Source organism: Phasianus colchicus, chromosome 29 (genome assembly GCF_987193195.1).
Source record: "Phasianus colchicus chromosome 29, bPhaCol1.hap1.1, whole genome shotgun sequence".
NCBI lineage: Eukaryota > Metazoa > Chordata > Aves > Galliformes > Phasianidae > Phasianus > Phasianus colchicus.
In genome coordinates this window covers 2,982,990-3,005,652 of record NC_143464.1, presented here as the reverse complement: position 1 = coordinate 3,005,652, position 22,663 = coordinate 2,982,990, and the positions used below count along the sequence as shown (strand labels likewise).

Sequence of the window (22,663 nt, the reverse complement as noted above, 5' to 3'; positions counted from 1 at the left end):
CACTTGCTCGCTGCCTGGCAGTGTGTGGCTGCGCGCCCCAGCCGTGCGCCTTCAGTTCAAAGTAAGGCTTTTGGTTTCAGACACTTGCTCTCTCATTATATTTCAGTTATTACCCTAAATTCCAATTTTATTTTATAACATTGTGTTATCTTACATTCCAGTATCATGTTTAGTAAAAATAAGTTTCCTTCTTCAATCATTGATGCTGTTTTTTATTATTTTTATTATTATAATTTTTTTTATATTTTATTTTATTTTATTTTATTTTATTTTATTTTATTTTATTTTATTTTATTTTATTTTTTGGCCAGTGGGACTGCCAAGCCTTCAGCCCTCTGTCACGGACACACATTGATCCAGATAACTCCGTAACAAGACAACACACTCAGTCATATGCTCTGCTTTTAGGACGGGTGTGTGGAGCCAAACGTTGGACCTGATGATCACTATGGGTCCTTCCCATTGTGGGTTGTCCTAGGATTCTGTGACAGTGGGTACAAGCACGGTGATGTTGGATCACTGTGCTGTCACAGTGGGTAGGAGTTCAGTGGCAGCACAGTCACGGTGTTGTCTCGGTAGTGTGGAGAGGGGTGATGTCATAATTACTGGGTTGTGGCAGTGGTCAGTATTGCAGTGATGTCAGAGTCACTGTGCTGGAAAGGGGAGACAAGCTCAGTGATTTCAGCTCCACTGTGTCGTCACAGCTGATATGAGCACAGTGGTGTTGCAGTGAGACAGGAGCTCTGCATGTGGGTGAGCATCAAACACGGCATCCCCAGAACCAAATGCTACCAGTGAGGAAATGGTGCCTCCACCTTGGGCCTGGGAGTTCAAAGTTCTGTTGTGATTGACTGCTTGTTCAGACTGAGCCCCTCTCACATCCCACATCCTGGCATGAGACACACTGCCCACATGGGACTTGGGCCTCACGGCATCCTTGCACCCCATGCAGAGTCTGGCAGCTGCTGTGCCCTGGTCTTTCATTTGACATCAGACAAACCTCCATCCCACTGCCCCAGGAAGGGCCCTGAGCCAGCAGGAGGGAGGGACACGATCTCCCTGCCAAGGCTCTGGGGATCAGGCCTTGGCCTTTCTGCTTCAGAAGACAAAGGAGGCTTTGCTCAGCATCACAGCCACCATCCCAGTGCCTTGGTCTGCCTGCAATCATGGCTTCCAATTATCTGCTCTAACAAGTCCCTGGGGAAGCTTGCTTGTCCATGGCCCTCAGTGGGGCCCATTAATACTCCAGGAAACTTCACTGTTCCTTCTGACTTTGTACTCTTGAGCACTTTGTGTAATCTTCTCTGTGCACTGGAGGTTGATGGACTCAGCAGCAAATGCCCCGTGGGGCCCATTACAACCTGAAGAGCCCTCCTGTGCCTTGTGCCTTCCTGTCATCTTCTTCAGCTGTTCAGAACTTGTGCAGCAAACTGGACAGGTACCTGGAGACATCTAAAAGAGGAAGAGAACAACAGGCATTAATGAAGTCTATTTATTTATTTATTTATAGTTGAGTTTAATCAAGAAGTTGCAGCAGCACTTGGCAATTGATATTGACCCAGGATGTTCCCTAATGAGATTTGTTCTGTCACTGTATGGACAAATGTCCTCCTCTGCTACCCCTCTCCATTTCTATTCACATTGGCTCCGTGGGACTTCCATCACTTTTCCTCCCATCACACTTCTCCTCTGCAGTCCCCAACTCAGTGTTAAAACTCCTTTGCACCAAATCCAACTGGCTTTTTCAAAGAATAAGCTGCACATGGATAATGAAAGATTTCTCTCTTTTTTTTTTTTTTTTTTTTTCCAACAAACAGTTGTAAACATGATGCAATTGAATGAACAATGGCATGCCTTGTCCAAGCCACATCTAATGAGGTTTGTCTTTCACAGAGAATAGTTGTACAAAAAATGAGTTCAGCAGAGAGAGGAAGGGATAGATATAATCACAGTTAAGGAGCAGATCAAAGAGTCCATCGGAGTTTGGACAGATGGAGCAAGTTCCAGAAATCTTCCTAAAGGTGACAGATCAGCCAGATAGTTCGGAGGTATCAGAGTGAACAAAGATCAAGGGATGGGAAATCTGGAGAGCAATGTCCAGATGGCCTGCTGAAAACATGCCCTGAACCATGGTCATTGATTTATAAGAGCTGGAGACACCTGGAGGATGAGGGACATCAAATACGCAGCAGGGTAGAGCAGCAGTGGACGCTGGGCATTGGTCACAGGGCATTGGCACTGGCACCACTGTCTGTCTCCCTGTACGTGAAGGCATCTATGTCCTGCAAACACAGTTCTGGAAAACACTGTATTTAAGAAAAAATAAAAACATAGAAGACCAAAGATCTTCTCAAAGACTTGTGTTTCCAACGTCAAAAGAGAGAGGACTCCTGAGGATACAAGTGAGAATCTTGTTAACTTATTTTCACTGATTTCTATCTTAGTCTTCAATTCTTTTTATTTCAATTTTACTGACATTAATGAACATCTTTAAGGCTTACAGCTTAGAAAAGAAGATCCATTTGTGTCTTGCACGGTGCCTGTTTCTCCCCAGAATTTCCCTGCCCAGAGCTGTCCGTGACATCTCTCAGTCTTTGTATAAATGGAGTTACACTGTGGTAATGAGCTTTTTTCTTCTTTCTCAGTTGTTGTTTTAGATGGTCCCATGCAGCACAGGACTCATCATGCCCTTCATGCCCTTCATGCCCTTCATGCCAGGTACCCTGCCCCATTCTACTGTTGGTACACACTGGCCACAGTGTTCCTTGAGCTGCCCATGTATTTCTACAAATCTTTATTGTGTTTGATATGCCTGGGCAGATTCAGCTGTGTTTGAACTTTGGCCTTCTTAAACACATCTCAGCAGGTACAATAGTGCAGACACTCTGCACTGCTCCCAGCTGACCACTTCTTGTTTACACTTCCTACATGCTTTCTTTCTGTACTGTACACCACAGACTTGAAGAAGAAGCCAAAGTGTGCTCTCCTGAAGTCCAAAGATGTGAGTTTGTCCTTTTCCCTCCCCTCAGACTCCTCAGCTCCACCATCCCATGGCCACTGCAGATCAGGTTCTCTTTGACCATCACATTCCCCATGGGTCCTTGCTGCTGGTGAGTATGAGATCTAGCAAAGCACCTCTCCTCTTCCGATCCTCTATGTCTTGGTCAAGAAGCTGCCGGCTGTGCTCTCCAGAGATTTTCTGGATGGTGCATGCCCTGCTGTGTTGTCCCTGCTGCAGATACTGCAGTGAAAAAGGCCCCCACCGGGGATAAGGGCCTGACAACATGAGGCTCCCATCTGTCTGCAGAGGGCACCTTCCACTTGCTCTTCCTGATCAGGAAGCCAGGAACAGACACTGTTGGTCTCCTCTGTTTGCCATTTCAATTTGCTCTGTCCTCTCTGCTCTGCCATCCCCAGGAAGAGCTCAGTGCACTCTCACAGAGAGCAGTCGCCCTTCCTTGTCTCCTCATCCATCCATCGTAAAGACTCTGTATCCCCTGGTGCTACAGTCCAGTTGTGGAAGCCATTTAACCACGTCCCTGTGGTCCAAACAAGAGCAACTCTACCAGCATTTCTAGCTCAGCATGTGTTGCTGTTCTCATTAGTGTAAAAACACATAAGACAACAAACCTACCCAGGATGGATCATTGGATTTAGTGCATCTATGTTATTTTTGTTCAGAAGGTGGCACACATGCGTTAGACCCATTGTAAGGCTCAGAGCTGTCCAAGCAGCACGGACTCTGCTAGGGCATGGCTTTCCTGAAGGCCCTGAGTTGCATTTGCAGCTGCATGTGAGTTTGCTGGACAACTAAGGAAATCAGCACAACACTAGGCTGCTTCTGATGCCATTCACATGGGTTTTCATCAGCTGAGGAATAAAGATGCATATTAGCTTTGCAGTGCCTTGTGATACAGAATGTGCAGCAGAAGGAGAACAAAGATCTGGCTCTTCTTTTGGGAGCCCAGCCATTTAGTCACCTGCAAAATTCTCCATGCTCCATGGAGACGGGTGAAAAAGACACTTTGAGATGCCATAAATGCAGGAAGTTTGTTCTCATTCAGGATTGCCACAAGTATTCCTAATCTTTCTCTGGTCTCATCTAGGGATGAGATGCCTGCACTGCTTCAGCTGGATCGCTGCCCTGCCCAGGGAAAGTCCACCCCTCCCTGTCCAGGTCTGTGTGCCCTTTTTGTTTTAGCAAACACTCTCTGGCAGGACTAACCACATGTATGCAATTGGTCACTGTCCAGTGGACATTTGGTGGTTAACGCAGCAGATTTCAGAGTACAATCATGATGCTGTTGTTTTTCAGGAGCTGTTGGCCACAGAGACCCAGGATCATCTCCGGGGGGATCAGTGGATAAAAATGAAATCCTCCGCTGCTGAGCTGTTCTGAGCTCCTGGGACACAGGGAGCTCCTACAAGTGGGCAGTGCTGCAGAGACACAGCTCTGACTAAGAGCAGCTCCCGTGTACTGTGCATCAGTACTAGGGGCACATTCTGCAGGTGACATGAAGATGGAAGAGAAAGGAGAGAGGGATTACAGGATATAAGGGGTGTGAGCGGGCTGCGACCTCACTGCAGGAGCATTGCCAGTCAGCTCCCCTTACTCTGCACTAAGCAGCAGTGAATCCCTTTGCCTCTCAGGTCTTACAGCTGTTCAGACTTCAGCAAACACTCCTTAGGCATACTGAGCAGGGTGAGAATTTGTAGGAAAAAGCAATCCCTATAATTCCAATTTTTGACCCACATATTTTTGGCATTAAGGTTCAGATGCCAACCAGCACTTCTGTACTAGAAGTGATTTTATCTGATACACTCTGAAAAGAAAGCCTGACCCCACACCATCACCACATTCCCATGTACCCATAGGGACAAGTCTGCTTATCTGCACAGAGATAAGTGCAGAGTCCCTCGTGGCAAACCGGACCCCATGAAATGTAGACCACATCAGGGAGCTGAATGAACCCTCCCCACATAGAAAGACTTGTCCTTGATTTATTCCTCCTTGAACAGGTACTGATGCCCAGAAGAACCAAATGCCCAACAGCAGCTCCACCAGCGAGTTCCTCCTGCTGGCGTTGGCAGACACGCGGCAGCTGCAGCTCCTGCACTTCTGGCTCTTGCTGGGCATCTACCTGGCTGCCCTCCTGGGCAACGGCCTCATCAGCACAGCCGTAGCCTGCCACCACCGCCTGCACACCCCCATGTACTTCTTCCTCCTCAACCTCGCCCTCCTCGACCTGGGCTGCATCTCCACCACTCTCCCCAAAGCCATGGCCAATGCCCTCTGGGACACCAGGCACATCTCCTACTCAGGATGTGCTGCACAGGTCTTTTTCTTTTTCTTTTTGTTTTCTGCAGAGTATTGCGTTCTCACCATCATGTCCTATGACCGCTACGTTGCCATCTGCAAGCCCCTGCACTACAGGACCTTGATGGACAGCAGAGCTTGTGCCACCATGGCAGCAGCTGCCTGGGGCACTGGGGTTCTCTATTCCCTGCTGCACACTGCCAATACATTTTCAATGCCTCTCTGCCAAGGCAATGCTGTGGATCAGTTCTTCTGTGAAGTCCCCCAGATCCTCAAGCTCTCATGCTCACACTCCTACCTCAGGGAATTTGGGTTTCTCCTTGTTAGTGTCTGTTTAGCCTTCGGGTGCTTTGTTTTCATTGTGCTGTCCTATGTGCAGATTTTCAGGTCCGTGTTGAGGATGTCCTCTGAGCAGGGACGGCACAAAGCCTTCTCCACGTGCCTCCCTCACCTGGCGGTGGTCTGCCTGTTTCTCAGCACAGGCATGGTTGCCTATTTGAAACCACCCTCCATCTCTTCCCCATCCCTGGACCTGGTGCTGTCATTTCTGTACTCGGTGGTGCCTCCAGCAGTGAACCCCCTCATCTACAGCATGAGGAACCAGGAGCTCAAGGATGCTCTTTGGAAACTGATGACCAAATGCGTTTCGAAAGCAGTGAACTACCCACATTTTTCTACCTAAGCATTGTAATGCAGATTTTAACGGAATACAACTGCCTTTTTTTTTTGGTTTGTATATTCATCTGCTAAGTGTAATTTATTGAAAGTTTTTTTGTGTGTGTTTTATGTATTCTAATGTTTTCTGCTGAAACATCACTATCCACATCCAGTAGTACTCAGTTTGTACCTATTCAGTGTTGCCCAGACACGCTGTACATGAGTGACCAGCATTTCTGTGAAGTTTAACAAAACAAAGGACATGTAATGGCTTCATTTCTCTTCCTTCCTATGAAACATTTCTGGAGCTGCTGGCGTAAACTGTTCTCAGAAACCCAAAATCCTACAGGAAGCATACAACTGTTAATCAAACTGTGCATGAAAATGCACAATGTTGTGCTAAGAGACAGAATTCAGTGGTGTGGTGGAGGTGTGTTGAGCTGAAACTCAATCCCATTGACCCTTAGCATTGCAGCTCCTGTGGCTTGGTGACAGTGCTGCTGTGTGGCTGCAAACACAAGCAAGGACACGCAGTAGGCAATTGTGTCAGACAGTTTCCACCACAGCAAGTCCATCGTTAGTGGAGATCTCCTCATGGCAGTGCCTGAAGGCTCCAGGCTTCTTTAAACGTTGCTGCCAAGAACATTCCCAAGGAACGGACTGCACAGATTCCCACACTTACTCTCCCACTCATTCTAAAACCAAGCTTTAGTTGCTAGCATTAAAATGTTATATTTAACGCTAGCCCAAACTGCAGCCCAAAACAAAACACCTATCTGTAATGCTTACCTGTACCCTAACACTGCCCTGAAAACCTTAGCAGAACACCAAACTCTCTCACTAAATCTTTGCATCATCTATGCCCCACAAGGTGACTTTTAACCCTTAATCCCTATCCTGAACTCCCAACACCCACAGACCCTGCTCCTGCGCTCTGCCCTCCTCACCTTCAACCCCTCCCCTAACCCTAAACTTTGGGTACTTGGTTATGCAGGGCAGAGCAGGTCATCCTGGATGACATGCTTGATCACATGAGGAAAGGGCGTGTGATCCGTGACAGCCAGCACAGCTTCACCAGAGGAAGGTCATGCTTGACCAATCTGGTGGCCTTTTATGATGGAGTGACAGCATCGGTGGACAAGGGAAAGGCGACCGATGTCATTTACCTGGACTTGAGCAAGGCCTTTGACATGGTCCCCCACCACATCCTTATCTCCAAACTGGAGGGATGTGGATTTGATGGATGGACCACTCAATGGATAAGAAACTGGTTGAAAGGCCGCAGACAGAGAGTGGTCATCAATGGCTCTATGTCCAGGTGGAGGCTGGTAACGAGCGGCGTCCCCCAGGGGTCTGTCTTGGGACCGGTGCTCTTTAACATCTTTATCAATGACATCGATGACGGAATTGAGTGCACCCTCAGCAAGTTTGCTGACGACACCAAGCTGAGTGGTGTGGTCGACACGGTTGAAGGAAGGGATGCCATTCAGAGGGACCTCGAGAGGCTAGAAAGGTGGGCCCGGGTGAACCTGATGAGGTTCAACACGGCAAAGTGCAGAGTTTTGCACTTGGGCCGGAGGAATCCCAAGCATCCCTACAGACTGGAAGGAGAGGTCCTTGAGAGCAGCCCTGTGGAGAAGGACCTGGGGGTCTTGGTAGACGAAAAACTTAACATGAGCCAGCAGTGTGCCCTTGCGGCTCGGAAGGCAAATGGGATCCTGGGCTCCATCAAAAGAGGGGTGGCCAGCAGGGACAGAGAGGTGATTGTTCCCCTCTACTCTGCTCTTATGAGGCCCCATCTGGAATACTGCGTCCAGGTCTGGAGCCCCCAGTACAAGAAAGACAGGGAGCTGTTGGAGAGGGTCCAGAGGAGGGCCACGAAGATGATCAGGGGACTGGAGCACCTCCCCTATGAGGACAGGTTGAGGGAGCTGGGCTTGTTCAGCCTGGAGAAAAGAAGGCTGCGGGGTGACCTCATTGCAGCCTTTCAGTACCTAAAGGGAGCCTACAAAGAGGAGGGGAATCAACTCTTTGAAAGGGTGAGTGACAGCAGGACAAGGGGAAATGGTTTTAAGCTGAGGGAAGGGAGATTTAGGTTGGACGTCAGGGGGAAATTCTTTACGGAGAGAGTGGTGAGGTACTGGAACAGGCTGCCCAGGGAGGTTGTGGATGCCCCGTCAATACCTGGAGGTGTTCAAAGCCAGATTGGATGGGGCATCCTGGGCAGTCTGGTCTAGCATTAGGTGGAATGGTTGGTGGCCCTGCATGTGGCAGGGGGGTTGGAGATTCATGATCCTTGAGGTCCCTTCCAACCCTGCCAATTCTGTGATTCTGTGAAGTGTCAGAGGAAGCTGAAGTTCCGAGGGCTCTCTCCGCAGGAACTTCCCCCACTCTTGGAAAGAGCTGGCTTCACTCTTCCTCAGACTGCCTCGATCCCCAGACTCTCCTTTTGGACAGGAATCCTGCAGAAAGTACCAACAAGCGACAAATGGTGAGGAAGAAGCATTCTCCCACCTTTCTTCTGCCACGCAATTCAGTCTCTTGAGGAGGGCGATGTCTGCAAATCAGCTGGCTGCAAGAGCTGCCCAACCCTAGCTCCAGCTTGTGTCTGACTGCATGGCTGGTGTCAGCAAGTGCTCTTCTGCATCTCCTCAGCAGCTCTGCACCCAGCCATCTGTGGGGCAGCAAGGCACGACTTGAACTCTACGATGTTTGTGCTCTCCTTCCTTGTCAGGGTCTGACATGAAGGCGGGGGCCCGGCAGCAACTGACCAGGGGAGGAATGACATTTCATCATCCTCACCAAAACGTGGGATGGAATCACAACAAGAACCCATTTCCCCTGGAAACAGCCGTGCTGAGGGGCACTGCTGGAGCTGGGAACTCCTCCCCAGCCCAGCCTTCCTGCTGAGACAGCTCCCGGCAAGCAGCCGGCACCAAACCCAGCTCACCTGGTCCCTGCTCAGCCGGAGCTGTGCCCAGCTCACACACACGCCGCAGCGGTGCTTCTGACGGGCTCTCACAGGTGATCTGCTCCAAGGAAGGCTCACAGCTCAGTCTGCGTGCAGCACGCTCACCAGAGCACCAGCTCTGCTCACCAGCTGTGGCACAAACGCTCCCAGCCCAGCAACCACTGTGACCTCAGCGAGTGCCCGCATCGCTTCTGTGCCTTCATCACAAGGGAAGGAAACGGACGCCTCCCAGATCCAGCTTTTGGGAAATAAACACTGGGGTCACCCAATGGGGTTATGTGCAGTAAAGTAACGGAGAAGCGAGGATGACTTTGTGCAGCCCAATAGAAACCAGGAAAGACCAATACGGCCTCGTGGTGGTCAGTGGAGTCCTAGGGAACCAGCAGCAGCACTAGGAATGCACATCTCTATGCCCCAGGGCCAGTGCTGGCCTTTGGCTGTGGCTTCAGGCCCTGGGGCTGATGTCGGCCTCCCGGGCTGTGGCTTCAGGCCCTGTGGCCAGTGCCGGCCTCGCTGGCTGTGGCTGTGGCTTTCGGTCCCTGGTCTGGTTCCAGCCTCTCGCGCTGTGTCTCTGGTCCCCAGGGCTGGTGCCGGCCTTTCTGGCTGTCGATGTGGCTTTAGGCCCCAGGGCTGCTGTCGGCCTCTGTGGCTGTAACTGTGGCTGCACAACCCAGGGCTGGTGCTGGCCTCTCGAGCTGCGGCTGTGGCTTCAGGCCCTTGGCCTGGCTCTGGTCAGCATGCCATGACTAAACCTTCCATGCTAAGACTTGTCTCTTGATAGGGATGTTCCCTTAACCTCACACCTTTAGCACAACACCTTCTGTTGAGATTCCCACCAGTGAAGAAGTATTAGTGCCACTCCTCGCTCCTTGCTGCTAGGACGGGCTGTTTGAAGACTGACGCACGTGCCGTGATTAGATCCCTCTTGCACGAATAAAGTGCTGAGCAAAAGGAACGTTTGGGCCAGGTGACCTCAGAAATCTGGCTGTTCTGGATGATGGCTGCTGATGGAAACAGGTATTCTTGTGGCTGTTCAGCTTTTAACGTGAGTCAGGTGTGCTGTAGCAAGAACCATTGGGCTCTAAAATGCCTTTAAACACGCACACTACCTATTTCTGTCCTGCATGCCATCTTTGCTGCTTTTTGGTGCAGGAGTTTTTAATAGCATGTATTGGGCTTGTTTGCTTGCGGAAGGAACATTATGTGTAGTTTTCACAGAGAACTTCTGTTATGATTTCTTTATGCTTTTAATTCTAAATATCAGGAGTGGTGCTGCAAGAAAGGGCCCTGCCAGTGCCAGTAAGTTCCTACCCAGCTCTGTGTGACAGACCCCACTGTGGAGGGAAGCGTAAAGGATGGCAGTTCAGAATCCTCTCTTGCCAGCCTGACGTGTTGGATTTTGAGCATATGAAGTGTGCTCTGTCTTTCTAAGGTGTTCCCTTCTGCTTTAAAGGAGAAGGCTGCAGGGTGATATTTCCCTTTTGTCTTGCAGATGCGCTCCTTGGCACAGACCTCTCTCGGCCTTCAGCATTGTTTCCTCGTGCCAGACTATTTTGCAGACTGTGGGTGTCCCAGATTCAGCCTTCTATTTCTCTAGTCTGACAAATATTTTATTTGGAGGAGGAAAGAAAGAATGTAGTTTAATGAGAATAACATCTGAGTGCTAGCGCAGTGAGGTGAATGAGGGCCACAGAGGCAACTTGGTGCTGCTGAAGCACTGCCCAGTGACGAGGTCGGGGGTAACACCTGCTGGCAGATGAGGATAATGCTTTTGGACCGAGTGAGGAGAGAATGAAACACGATGACTGAGCTGCCTGCAAAGAGCTGCTGGGGGAAGCTTGGTGCCAACTTTGTGTTTGACCTGATAACCTCCTGTGCATGTTCTACGTTTATCCCACTCTCCATCTTTCCCACAGCCACACACGGGGCTCTGGGCAGCGGACGCTTCCGTTGCTGGGGGTCCTGCTGCCACCTCGAGGTGCTGAGCCAAACTGCCACCTTCTGTGTGAAACATGAGGAAAAAACGCAATTCTGAACCCGCAGCACCTCAAAGTCCCTTCTAGAGCCCCCACCTACTGTCCTCAGCCCTCCGGTTTTCCCTGCTGTCCCTTAGAAGCCTCAGGAGTGCCAGCAGCACCTCATGCCTTAGGATGCCTGGTGGATTTCACGAAGATGCACTCATCTCCTGCATTGTGATCATTGGCAAAAATATTCAGTGGCGCTGACCCAAGCTGGGGGCTCAGTGGTGACATACAGGGAAACCTGCTGTGCTGCAGTGCGAGCCTCCGGTCCTGCTGCTGGGCACTGCTGGGTGCAGCCCGGCTCCGTCCTCTCTGCACCTCCCTGCAGGGTTTGATGGCTGTGCCCGGGATCCACCGAGCCTCCTCTTCTGCAGGCTGAGCCGCCCCAGCTCTCCCAGAATCCCACCCCAACCATTCCCCATCCTTACATTCTCAGGCAGTGCTGACTGAGGAAGAGAGGGGATTTTGGAGGGGTGGAATTGGGCCGGTGAGGGCAGGCCTGGGACACGGCCCTTTGTGCTGCCCCATCCTGCCCCATAGGTGTCTGCAGGGGGCCTTGGGGGGTTTTGGAGCTGCATGAACAACTGCAGGTGGAGACGTAGGAAAGTGAATGCAAAACATTTAATGATATAACGTAATGTAAAGTAAAATAATTGATCATAACTGAACAGAATCTAACAGGATTTAACATAATTTAACACAGTCCCACATCATCCTAGTCCAAGATGACAGTTGTGGACAGCCCAGGTTTGGAGGAGTAGGGCTGGGCCGGTGCTGGTGCCCCTGGAGCAAAGCTGCTGCTCTCTGTGTGCCACTGGGGCCGGCAAGGAGCCCAGGGCTACAGGTAGGCTTCTTTGTTGGCTATGGCCGTGCCTCCTGCTGCACCATGTGGGCCGGTTTCTGCGGATGCTCCCGCTCGTGCTGAGCCCACCCAGCTTCACCTAGCGCCGGCGTTTCTGTCCTGGAGCGTCCTGGCCCAGGGGCAGCTCCCTCTTTCTGGTTGGGACGCTGCCAGTGCGCTGCTCGTGCCCTCTGCTCTTGCCTTTCCCGGTGGTGCAGGCGGGCGCTGGGCACTCGGCCGGCTCGGTGCCATCCCCGTGGGGGTCGTCTGGCACGTGGCAGGAGATGCAGCCGGGTGGCAGCGCCAGGCGGGTGAGAACCACCCGGGGCTGCCTCTGCCGCGCCTCTTCCGTCAGATGCCCAAAGGGCAGTGACTCGGAGAGCTGCCCACAGCATGCTGGCTGCCTCCAGAACAGGTCGCTGATGGGCCTGGCATCAGCCTCTGCCTCTCCGCTGAGCTCCGTGCCGGCCCAGGGAAAGTCAGGGAGCGCTGTGATGAAAGGAGCGCTGTCGAGGCTGCTGGGGACAGCTGGGCTCGGTGGCTGCGTGGCATCGATCCACCGCAGCAGCTCTGCCCTTTCCTGGACGTTCAGTTCTGGCAGCAGCTCACTGTGACCATTTTCCACAGTCTCAGTGCAATCGGTCCCCTCTGCTTGGACATCAACGAGGTCCTGGTTCTGCTGGGGGATCTCCAGAGGGCTCGTCACTTCTGAAAAAGCAAGAACATCCCCCAGAATGATGATCACAGCATTCCCACAGCCACCCAATGCAGACACCCCCCCACCAGCTCTGCAGCCCCCAGACTCACCGTTGTTGACCCACGCCAGGAGGTCATCCATGTCCGGGATGTCGTCCGGGATCTCTGTGCTGGATGTCACTTCTGGAAAAGGGAAGAAAATCCCCACACGGGCAATTCCAGCTTTCCCACACCCGCTCAATGCAAACAGCTCCCTGCCAGCTCTGCTGCCCCCAAACTCACCGCTGTTCATCCACGTCAGGAGGTCATCGATGTCCATGGTGTCCTGCGAGACGTCTGCGTTCGTTGTCGCTGCTGGAAAAGCAAGAAAATCCCCAGTGGGGCAATGCCAGCTTTCCCACAGCCAGCCGGTGCGGACAGCCTGCCGCCCGCTCTGCAGCCCCAAACTCACCACCTGATTCCAGCGCTGCGGTGCTGCAGGTGAGCGGAGCCGTGGTGGGATGGGGGCACACGTCGGTGGGCGCTGGGTGCCCCTGGTCCTCCGTGAGCACCACGGCATCTCCAAAGGGCCCCACCGCCTGCTCCCAGCTGGCGGGCAGCGTGCAGGGCACGGGGAGCACCTGCTGCCGCACTGAAGGTGCTGGCAGAAGGACGGGGCTGCCGGAGGCCTGCAGCGGGCAGCTGCCTGTGGGCTGCGGGGGCTCCCCATGGAACACGGCCCCAGGCCACAGCCCCATCGGCTGCTGGGGCTGCGGCGTCCCTGCCAGCAGGGGATGTCCCCAGCAGTGGGCAGGGGCCGTGGGGGGAGCCATGCCTGGGTGCTGATCCCAGGGTAGCAGCTGCAGCAGCGGTAAGTGCTGCCCCCTGGGTGGCAGCTGAACCATGGCTGGAGGCAGCCCCCCAGGTGGGAGCTGCGCTCCCTGTCCCTGGACAACTGGTAGCCCAGGCCAGACGGAGGCCTGAGGCACCACGTGGGTGACACTGGGGACAGGGAGGGGTTGCGGTGACACCGGCACTGCTCCGCCAATGCTGGGCTGCATTGCAGCAGTGGCCGGTGGTGGCACAAGGGATCCAAAGAAAGCAGCGTCGGGTGTCGGAAGCACCGTCAGCGTCCCTGAAGGGATTCTCTCTGTGGGGAAATGCCCAAATGGGCGCCGGGCTGAGATCTGGGGCACTGGGATCACCCGGAGGGCCGCAGTGCCAGGAGCAGAGCAGCCTGCTGCCTTACCTGCCGCGGGAGCTCAAGAGTGGCAGCGGGGGGTTCCGTGACCGCTGAGGTCAGCCCCTCTCCCCTGAGCTCACAAGGATTCTCTGTGACACTGTCACAGGCATTGCTCTCTGCCTGCCCCGTCACCAACACTCGCTGTGGCTGCTCACTGTGGCCTTCCATTGTTTCAGTGGAGATGATAAACTTGATGGAAATGAACTTTTTACGTGTCGAGATGGTGATGGGACAAAGGGGAATGGTTTTAACATAAAGGGGGCAGATTTGGATTAGATGTCAGGGAAGTTCATCCCAGAGGCAGCCGAGGCCCTGGCACTGCTGCCCAGACAGGCCGTGGGTGCCCCAGCCCTGCAGCTGCACACAACTCAGCTCCCATTGCAGTGAAGGGAGACAAAGGGAGGGACGTGGCTGATGACGCTCAGACACGCGGTGGCATCGCAGGGCTGCAGTGCTCTGACTCTGCAAAGCCACCAAACTTCCACCTGCTGGCCGTCTCCCTTCACACATCCGCCTGTCACAGAAGCACAGGGGCTGGAAGGGACCTCTGCAGATGAGCGCAGTACAACCTTCCCCCAGAGCAGCTTCCCTGCAGCGCTTCCACAGGAGAGGCTGCCTGGAGCTGCGGAGCCCAGAACTGACCCAGAGCTCCATACGTGCCCAGCGCTTCCTGCGGCCCTCCACAGCCTCCCAGGGCCACCAGTCCTGCCCAGTGCCCCCACTGGGGCCAACACACCCGACGCTCAGTACGTGACCATCTCCTTCCCCGGGCACAAAGCAGGGCGACGGGGGCACTGGCGGCAGCAGCGAGGAGGAGCTGGAGGAGCCGCAGCTCTCGGCCCGCTGCAACCACCCCAACATCCCCCACTCCGCGCCTCCCTGCGGGGACCGACGGCCGTGCCCGGGATCCCCCCGAGCCTCCTCTTCTGCGGGCTGAGCCGCCCCGGCTCTCCCAGAATCCCAGCCCAGCCATTTCCCACGCGGTGCCGAGGACGGCAGGGGATGCGGGGGGAGCGACGGGGCCGGCGCTCGCATCCTATGACGCGGCCGTTCGCGCCGCCCCGTCCTCACCCGGCGCCGGGCGCGGGGACGGGGCGGGTTATCGGAGCCGCAGAAACGACCGCGGGCAGAAGCGCCGGGAAACGAAGCTCCGACGTTTAATCGACGAACGCGCAGAGCGATCAACGGAAACGACCGCGTTCCCGACCGGCTCCCGTCCGAACGGCGACTCCGGAGGACGGCTCGGCGCCGACGGGGGACGGACGGCCCCGCGCCGCCTTCCCCTGACCGCCCGGCGTCCCCCGGACGGGGCCGCAGCCGCGGCCGCCATTGGCGGAGAGCCCGCGCTCGGCCCGCCCCCGTCGCGCTGCCATTGGTCGGGCCGCGGAACGGGGCGGGCTCTGCGCGCGGGGTCCTTTCTGTGGGCGGTCGCGCGGTTTTTTGCGTCATCACCGCGCGCGACTCGGCTGGCCGCGGCCCGGCTGCCCGTGGCGATGCCTGTCGCCGCGCGCCCGCTCCGCTTCCACGGCCCCTGGGAGCGTGTGTATGCGCGTGTGTGCAGAACCGTGCACACGAGTGCAAAGAGGCACTCACACGCACCCCTCTGCATTCACACACGCGGGCACCGATGTGCACGCACCACCGACGAGCGTGCAGCCGTGTGCAAAACCACGCAGCCACGTGCAAAGACCCCGATGCTCCCAGCCGTGGTTATGCAGGCACACACGCGCGTGCAGACACGTGTGCAACGCAGCCCTTTTGCACGCTCACACGCAGATGCCGTCGAGGAAACATCCTCGTGCGCGTGCACGCGTGCAATCCCACCGCTCTGCACCGCCTTTGGCTGTCTGTCCGTCTGTCCGTCCCAGGGTACGTTTGGAGCTGACAGACAGGCTGTCTCAGGAGCAGAGGCGAGCAAACCACGCACCCAGAGCAGCACACGGCCCTGTGAGTTTCGTTCAGCACGCTCACACGGACACACACACAGGCACCCCTTGCAGGTGCTGGAAACATCCCAGTGATTTTTGTCAGGACGGGATCTCTGAGAAAAGCAGATTTTAGTCGCGATTGCAACGGCGGGCGTCCCACGGGCAGGAGCACCTCTGGACACAACACAACAGTCTGCATACCCTGTTCTTCCCCCCTTGCCTCCCCCGTTTCCCCGCTGGCTGGGTACTCCAGGTTCAGAATCGTATCAAAGGTTCACATTTGTTAATTACTGTTAATTTGTTTGTTATCTGGTGTCAGCCCTGAAGATGTCTCAACTCTTCTTGTTCATACTGATATGGTGATTTTCTTCAGAGTCCTTGTTAAACAAAGGGTACGGAGGGGACGTGCCCCATCTTCCTCAATACCTTCTTCAGGCACTCCCTGAGCCATGTAACAAATTGTCCTTTTAATTTGGGCAGGATACTCTTGCAGTGCGTGACATCTATTTTCAATGCTGGCTATACATAAGTTGTCACTGGCCTATCTGTATGTTTTAAATTATTTATTACCTCTAGCTTGCCTTGGATACTGTCTCCCACAACATCCTTATAACAAAGCTGAGGAAGTGTGGGATAGATGAGTGGACAGTGAGGTGGGTTGAGAACTGGCTGACTGGCAGAGCGCAGAGGGTCGTCGTTGGCGCTGCAGAGTCCGGTTGCAGACCTGTAACCAGCGGTGTTCCTCAGGGGTCGGTGCTGGGTCCGGTCTCATTCAACATCTTCATCCGTGACCTCGATGAGGGGACGGTGGCCACCCTCAGCAAGTTTGCTGATGATACGAAGTTGGGAGGATCGGCTGACACGCCTGAAGGCTGTGCTGCCATTCAGCGAGACCTGGACAGGCTGGAGAGCTGGGCAGTAAGAGACCAGATGAGGTTTAACAAAAGCAAGTGTCGAGTCTTGCATTTGGGGAGGAATAATCGCATGCACCGGTACAGGTTGGGGGATGAGCTGCTGGAGAGGAGCTCTGCAGAAAGGGACCTGGGTGTCCTGGTGGATGACAGTTTGGCCATAAGCCAGCAGTGTGCCCTTGTGGCCAAAAAGCCCAATGGCATTCTGGGGTGCATTAAAAAGAGCATGGCAAATGGGTCGAGGGAGGCGATCCTCCCTCTCTAATCTGCCCTGGTAAGGCCTCATCTGGAGTACTGTGTCCAGTTCTGGGCTCCCCAGTACAAGAAAGACTGGGATCGCTTGGAAAGAGTCCAGCGGAGGGCCAAAAAGATGGTGAAGGGCCTGGAGCATCTCCCCTGTGAAGAAAGGTTGAGTGAGCTGGGTCTGTTTAGCCTTGAGAAAAGAAGACTGAGAGGGGACCTGAATCAAGTCTATAAATATCTAAGGTGTGGGGGGCAGAGTGTCGAGGCCAGACTCTTTTCAGTAGTATGTGGAGACAGGACGAGGGGAAACGGCCAGAAACTGGAGCATAGGAAGTTCCGCACCAATGTGCACAAGGACTTCTTTACGGCGAGGTGACGGAGCACTGGAACAGGCTGCCCAGGGAGGTTGGTGGAGTCTCCTTCTCTGGAGATATTCAAGACCTGCCAGGACATCTACCTGTGCGACCTGGTGTAGGGAACCTGCTTTGGCAGGGGGGTTGACTCCATGATCTCTGGAGGTCCCTTCCAACCCCTACAACTCTGTGATTCTGTGACTCTGTGAAGAAGGGCTATGGAGAATTGCTCTGAGTTAAAGGATGGATGAGAAGGAACATGCTCTGCTTGCCCTCCTGCTGCAGTTTCGAGGGGGCTCTGGTCTCCTGCAGGTCCTATCGGAAAGCTGCCTGTTCCAGACAGGACCTCTGAGGCCTCTGGAGATGGCGTGGGATGCTTGTGATCACACAGTGGGGTTTTGCTCCTTATCATTTATCCTTTAATTAATGTGTTTCCTATTAACATTTATCATTTCCTATCTACCTATGTAAAGTACTTCTCCTATTGGGAAGGTGAACCACACTGGTGGGATATGGCTGAGGAGCGTGCTCTGTTTTTAGGGAAGTTGTATTGTATTTTATTGTTGCTTGTTTTAAAGTTGGAAACCTGTCCTGTGCCCGTGCGGAGACAGTTCTCTAAGGAAAGCAGGTAAAGGAATGGTCTGAAGGAAATGTAACATCCAGCTGCAGACTTCAGTGGAGAATTCTGCTGTCGGGAAAAGTGATGCAAGTGCCAGGTGGCATACAGCAGACACGTCAGGCCTGGGGAGGTGAGCAGTCAGGTTGTCCGTACTCTGTCAGACCTCAAGCAATTGCTTTTCCTGCCTATGCAGCTCTCCTTAGGAGACTCTCTGGATCAACATCAGTTGGTGAATGATGCTCCAAAAGCAACAAGATGCACTACTTTAAATCAGAAAAAAATATATATATATATTGGGTGCCCTTTGAAATCTTCTTCCTTTACTACATTATGAAACCTCTCCACCTAGCTGTATAAATCTCGACTTTAAGCATATTATGAAACAGACATGGCTCACTGCAACTTTCTGCACTTCAGAGAGACGCGTGGTACATTTGATGCCAGGTCTATCAACTTCAGGTACTGAGAGGAGAATGCTGTAAGCACTTGAGAAAGTAAAGTTGGAAGAAAAAGAGGAGGGATCTTGGCGTACTAATGGGGCCCACTGAGGGACATTACCAACACAGCCTCCCCTTGGACTTGTTAGAGCAGGGAATTGCAGGCAATGATTATAGTTAGGTAAAGCATTGTGCTGAGAAATCTTCTGGTTTGTTTGATGAAGAAAGACAAGGCCTGACATCCAGAGCCTGGAGGGGAGATCCATCGTATGTGAGGGAATGAGCTCAGGGCTCATCCTGGGGTTGGTGTGGTGGGGCAGATTGTACTCCATGTGAAGGACAGCAGTGTGACACCTCCCAGCCTCTGCACAGGGATGCAAGGAGGCATTGAGGCCCCATTACCATGACCATAATAAATCTCCTCACAAACCATGGCCAAGGGGACAAAGATTTCACTGCTTTTGGGCCTTCCATCCTCACCAGCACCCACTGCCTTCTCTGCAGGATTTCCAATGCTGCTCCAGCCCAGCCCCTATTTCCCTGTGGTCTGCAGACACCCACCTCTCCTCTCTGCCCCACTCTGACCCTGGCACTGCAGTCATGTCACTGATGTCTCTCAAGCCCCTCTGAACGCCCCTTGAAACACAAAGCCATGGAGTGATCCCCCAGCATGGCCCCACATCATAACCATTTCCTCCTTCTCATGCACAGTCTCGAGCTTTCAAGCTGCACTTTGAGGGAGTTTTTTCCCCCTTTGCTCATTTCCACTACCAAGGTCAACTCCATCATGTTGGAAATCACTTCCTCATGGAAACGCCACCCATCAGCTTTCTTGTGGCCTGTCAGCCATTGAGAAGAAGGAACCTCACCATCATCTTCCAAGGCACGTGCCAGCTTCATGGACAGACACGACCAAGTCACGTCCCTCCTGCTATCGAGTTGTGTCCTCACACAGAAGAGCCATCACAATCCCTTACACAAACCTCCTTCTTCCTCCATGGGCCCTGCCAGGTGCTCAGGCAGACAGGATCCCACTGGCAACACGTCAACCTGGCACTTTCTGTCGGCCTCTCAGGGACACTGCAGATGTGATCCTGTGTGCACAGATCCCAGCCAGAAGTCAAGGGCTGACCACCAGCTGCTTCAGGCAGAAGGCAGCACACCATTCCTTTCTGGGACACGCTCCTGGGGCTGGCCTGTCAACTGCACACACAGAAGTGACCTCACAGCCACCTTCACAGCCTCGTGCCACCTGCAGGCCCATGAGGGCCTGAGGTAGAGCTGAGCTCATGGCAGCATTCCTACCCACCTCCTCCTTATGGCCTCAAGCTGATCAGTCACACGTCACCTCCTGTACAGACATCGCCTCACATTCATCACTGCATTACATGGATTTGCTCTAAGACTCCACCAGTCCTGCTCTGCCCTGAAGGGCCAAGTACCCAAAGTTTAGGGTTAGGGGAGGGGTTGATGTTCAAGAGGGCAGAGCGCAGGAGCAGGGTCTGTGGGTGTTGGGTGTTCAGGATAGGGATTAAGGCTTAGAACTCACCATTTTGGGGCAGCAAGTAAGCAAAGGTTTAGTGAAAGGGCTTGGTGTTCTGCTAAAGTTTTCAGAACACTGGGTACAGGTAAGCATTACAGATAGGTGTTTTGTTTTGGGCTGCAGGGAAGGCTAGAGTTAAATACAATATTTTAATGCTAGCAATTAAAGCTTGGTTTTAGCATGAGTGGGAGAGTAAGGGTGGGAATCTGTGCAGTCCATTCCTTGGGAATGTTCTTGGCAGCAACTTTTAAAGAAGCCCAGAGCCTTCAGGCACTGCCATGAGGAGATCTCCATTAGCAATAGACTTGCTGTGGTGGAAACTGTCTGACAGAAGTGCCCACTGCGTGTCCTTGCTTGTATTTGCAGCCACACAGCAGCACTGTCACCAAGCCACAGGAGCTGCAAGGCTAAGGGGCTATGGGGCTGAGTTTCAGCTCAACACACCGCCAACACATCACTGAATTCTGTCTCTTAGAGCAACCCTGAGCCTTTTCTTGAAAAGTTTCTGTCTCACCTCTGTTGGCTGTTCCATTCCTGAGATGGAAGTGGCACCTGACTCAGGAAGGAGAAGGACACAGAGCTCTGCAGGAGGACCTGCACCACCTGCCCAGCAGCTCTGTGCTACCCCACAGTTGCACTTCCTACCTACAAATTCATGCTCCAGAATGTCTCCTGAGAGTCCTGGGCAACCTTTCCTGGGCTCTCATGTGTGCTTCAGCTACCCTCGGTCATCATGGAGGCAGTGCCCACCTCTGTGTGGCAAATGGAAAGAAGACTGAAGGGAGACTTCAGGGAAAAGTCTAAGCCTCTGAGATGAAAACCCATATCCAAGACATTTTCTTACACAAGGTCTCACAGGGACTGAGGAAGAGGGGATCTGACAACCAACGTGCAAACCAGGTGCTGCTGCTGGCCTGTCAGAGGCACTGACAGATGTGAGCCTGAAAGCACAGACCCCAGCCAGGCGCCAAGGGATGGCCCGTCAGCTATTGCAGGCTGCAGTCACCACACAGTTTGATTAACAGCTGTATGCTTCGTGCTGGATTATGGGGTGCTGAGAACAGCTGACCCCGAAAGCTCCATAAATGTCCCACAGGAAGTAAGACAGAAAAAGTCATTGCATTCCCGATGTTTGGATAAGCTTCACAGAGATCCTGGTTCCTTATGTACCCTGTGACTGGGCAACACTGCACAGGTACAAACAGAGTAGTACTTGATGTGGATAATGACATTTAAGTGAAAAACATTACAATAAATAAAACACAGAATAAAACATTCAATAAATTACACTTAGGAAACTAATACATAAACCAAGTAAGACAGTTTGATTCCGTTAAAATCTGTATTACAACTCTTAGATAGAAAAAGGTGGGCAGTTCACTGCTTTCGAAAAACATTTGGTCATCAGTTTCCGAAGAGCATCCTTGAGCTCCTGGTTCCTCATGCTGTAGATGAGGGGGTTCATTGCTGGAGGTATCACCGAGTACAGAAATGACACCACCAGGTCCAGGGATGGGAAGGAAATGGAGGGTGGCTTCAAATAGGCAACCATGGCAGTGCTGAGAAACAGGGAGACCACGGCCAGGTGAGGGAGGCACGTGGAGAAGGCTTTGTGCTGTCCCTGCTCAGAGGGCATCCTCAGCACGGCCCTGAAGATCTGCACATAGGACACAACAATGAATACAAAGCACCCAAAATACACAAGGATACCAACCACAATAAGCCCAACTTCCCTGAGGTAGGCATCTGAGCAGGAGAGCTTGAGGATCTGGGGAATTTCACAGAAGAATTGGTCCACAGCATTGCCTTGGCAGAGAGGCAGTGAAAATGTATTGGCAGTGTGCAGCAGGGAATAGAGAACCCCACTGCCCCAGGCAGCTGCTGCCATGGTGGCACAAGCTCTGCTGTCCATCAAGGTCCCGTAGTGCAGGGGCTTGCAGATGGCAACGTAGCGGTCATAGGACATGATGGTGAGAATGCAATACTCTGCGGAAAACAAAAACAAAAAGAAAAAGACTTGTGCAGCACATCCAGCGTAGGAGATGTGCCTGGTGTCCCAGAGGGCATTGGCCATGGCTTTGGGCAGAGTGGTGGAGATGCAGCCCAGGTCGAGGAGGGCGAGGTTGAGGAGGAAGAAGTACATGGGGGTGTGCAGGCGGTGGTGGCAGGCTACGGCTGTGCTGATGAGGCCGTTGCCCAGGAGGGCAGCCAGGTAGATGCCCAGCAAGAGCCAGAAGTGCAGGAGCTGCAGCTGCCGCGTGTCTGCCAACGCCAGCAGGAGGAACTCGCTGATGGAGCTGCTGTTGGGCATCTGCAGTTCCCGGGCATGGAGTCCTGTGCAGAGTGCAGAAAATAATGACAGAAGTCAAGATAACTTGCAGACACTCTCCTCCTGCTATACTATAGAAATGTTTCGTTCTCTTTGAAAAATGTTCATTTAACTCCATAACTTCAATTTCCTTGCATGAGCTTTAGTGTACCTTAAGAAGTAGAAGCTGAAAGAGCTCTTACTTTCCTCTCATTTCCTAATCATATCTCAGCTTCCTAGATAATTTCCTCTTACAATCAATTTCCATCCCTCATATCTTTATGCTGTCTGCACTCACAGTGCCCATCCCTACCTCTTTTCTGCACTTAAATTTCTGTTAGAGAAAGCTGTCTGTTTTCAGGATAAGAGCATTATTCATGTCAGCAGAAAACGATAGCAATTTCAGCTGAAAGCACTTTAGGAGAATGTTCATATAAGGGCAAATTGTGAATGGTACAATTCAGGATTCTCAGAGATGTGTTCATATTTCACATCTCCTTTCAGAATTCTGCCTCCAACTCATTCTCCTTCCCTAAGAACAGGTGTTGGAAAATCCCTGCCTTGTCTCTCCTCCTGCAAAGCACCCTTGGAAAAAA

The 22,663-nt window shown here is 52.9% G+C and overlaps 3 protein-coding genes across 3 annotated transcripts; 1 reads left to right on the top strand and 2 right to left on the bottom strand.

Annotated features, from left to right (window-relative positions):
• The first annotated feature begins 5,012 nt into the window (after positions 1–5,012).
• Positions 5,013–5,999, top strand: LOC149914634 (olfactory receptor 14J1-like). The gene has a single exon (XM_090126465.1). The coding sequence runs from the start codon at positions 5,043–5,045 to the stop codon at positions 5,997–5,999; it is 957 nt and encodes a 318-aa protein (XP_089982591.1). The 5' UTR covers positions 5,013–5,042.
• Positions 6,000–11,578: 5,579 nt separating this feature from the next.
• Positions 11,579–14,586, bottom strand: LOC149914633 (uncharacterized). The gene is made up of 5 exons (XM_090126464.1): positions 14,382–14,586; positions 12,955–13,632; positions 12,786–12,857; positions 12,615–12,686; positions 11,579–12,515 (listed from the first exon to the last, which is right to left on the bottom strand). The coding sequence occupies exons 1-5, from the start codon at positions 14,584–14,586 to the stop codon at positions 11,908–11,910; spliced, it is 1,635 nt and encodes a 544-aa protein (XP_089982590.1). The 3' UTR covers positions 11,579–11,907.
• Positions 14,587–21,113: 6,527 nt separating this feature from the next.
• On the bottom strand, positions 21,114–22,070 carry LOC149914632 (olfactory receptor 14C36-like). The gene has a single exon (XM_090126697.1). It carries the CDS (start codon positions 22,068–22,070, stop codon positions 21,114–21,116), a length of 957 nt encoding a protein of 318 aa, XP_089982823.1.
• Between the last annotated feature and the right edge of the window lie 593 nt (positions 22,071–22,663).

Excerpts from the sequence above, each read along its gene's own strand:
- LOC149914634 (XM_090126465.1), top strand. The coding sequence starts at position 5,043 with ATGCCCAACAGCAGCTCCACCAGCGAGTTCCTCCTGCTGGCGTTGGCA.
- LOC149914633 (XM_090126464.1), bottom strand. The coding sequence starts at position 14,586 with ATGTTGGGGTGGTTGCAGCGGGCCGAGAGCTGCGGCTCCTCCAGCTCC. Across the intron at positions 12,858-12,954 it reads CGCAGCGCTGGAATCAGGTG|CAGCGACAACGAACGCAGAC; the intron begins GTGAGTTTGGGG and ends TTGCTTTTCCAG. Across the intron at positions 12,687-12,785 it reads CCTGACGTGGATGAACAGCG|AAGTGACATCCAGCACAGAG; the intron begins GTGAGTTTGGGG and ends TCCCTTTTCCAG.
- LOC149914632 (XM_090126697.1), bottom strand. The coding sequence starts at position 22,070 with ATGCCCAACAGCAGCTCCATCAGCGAGTTCCTCCTGCTGGCGTTGGCA.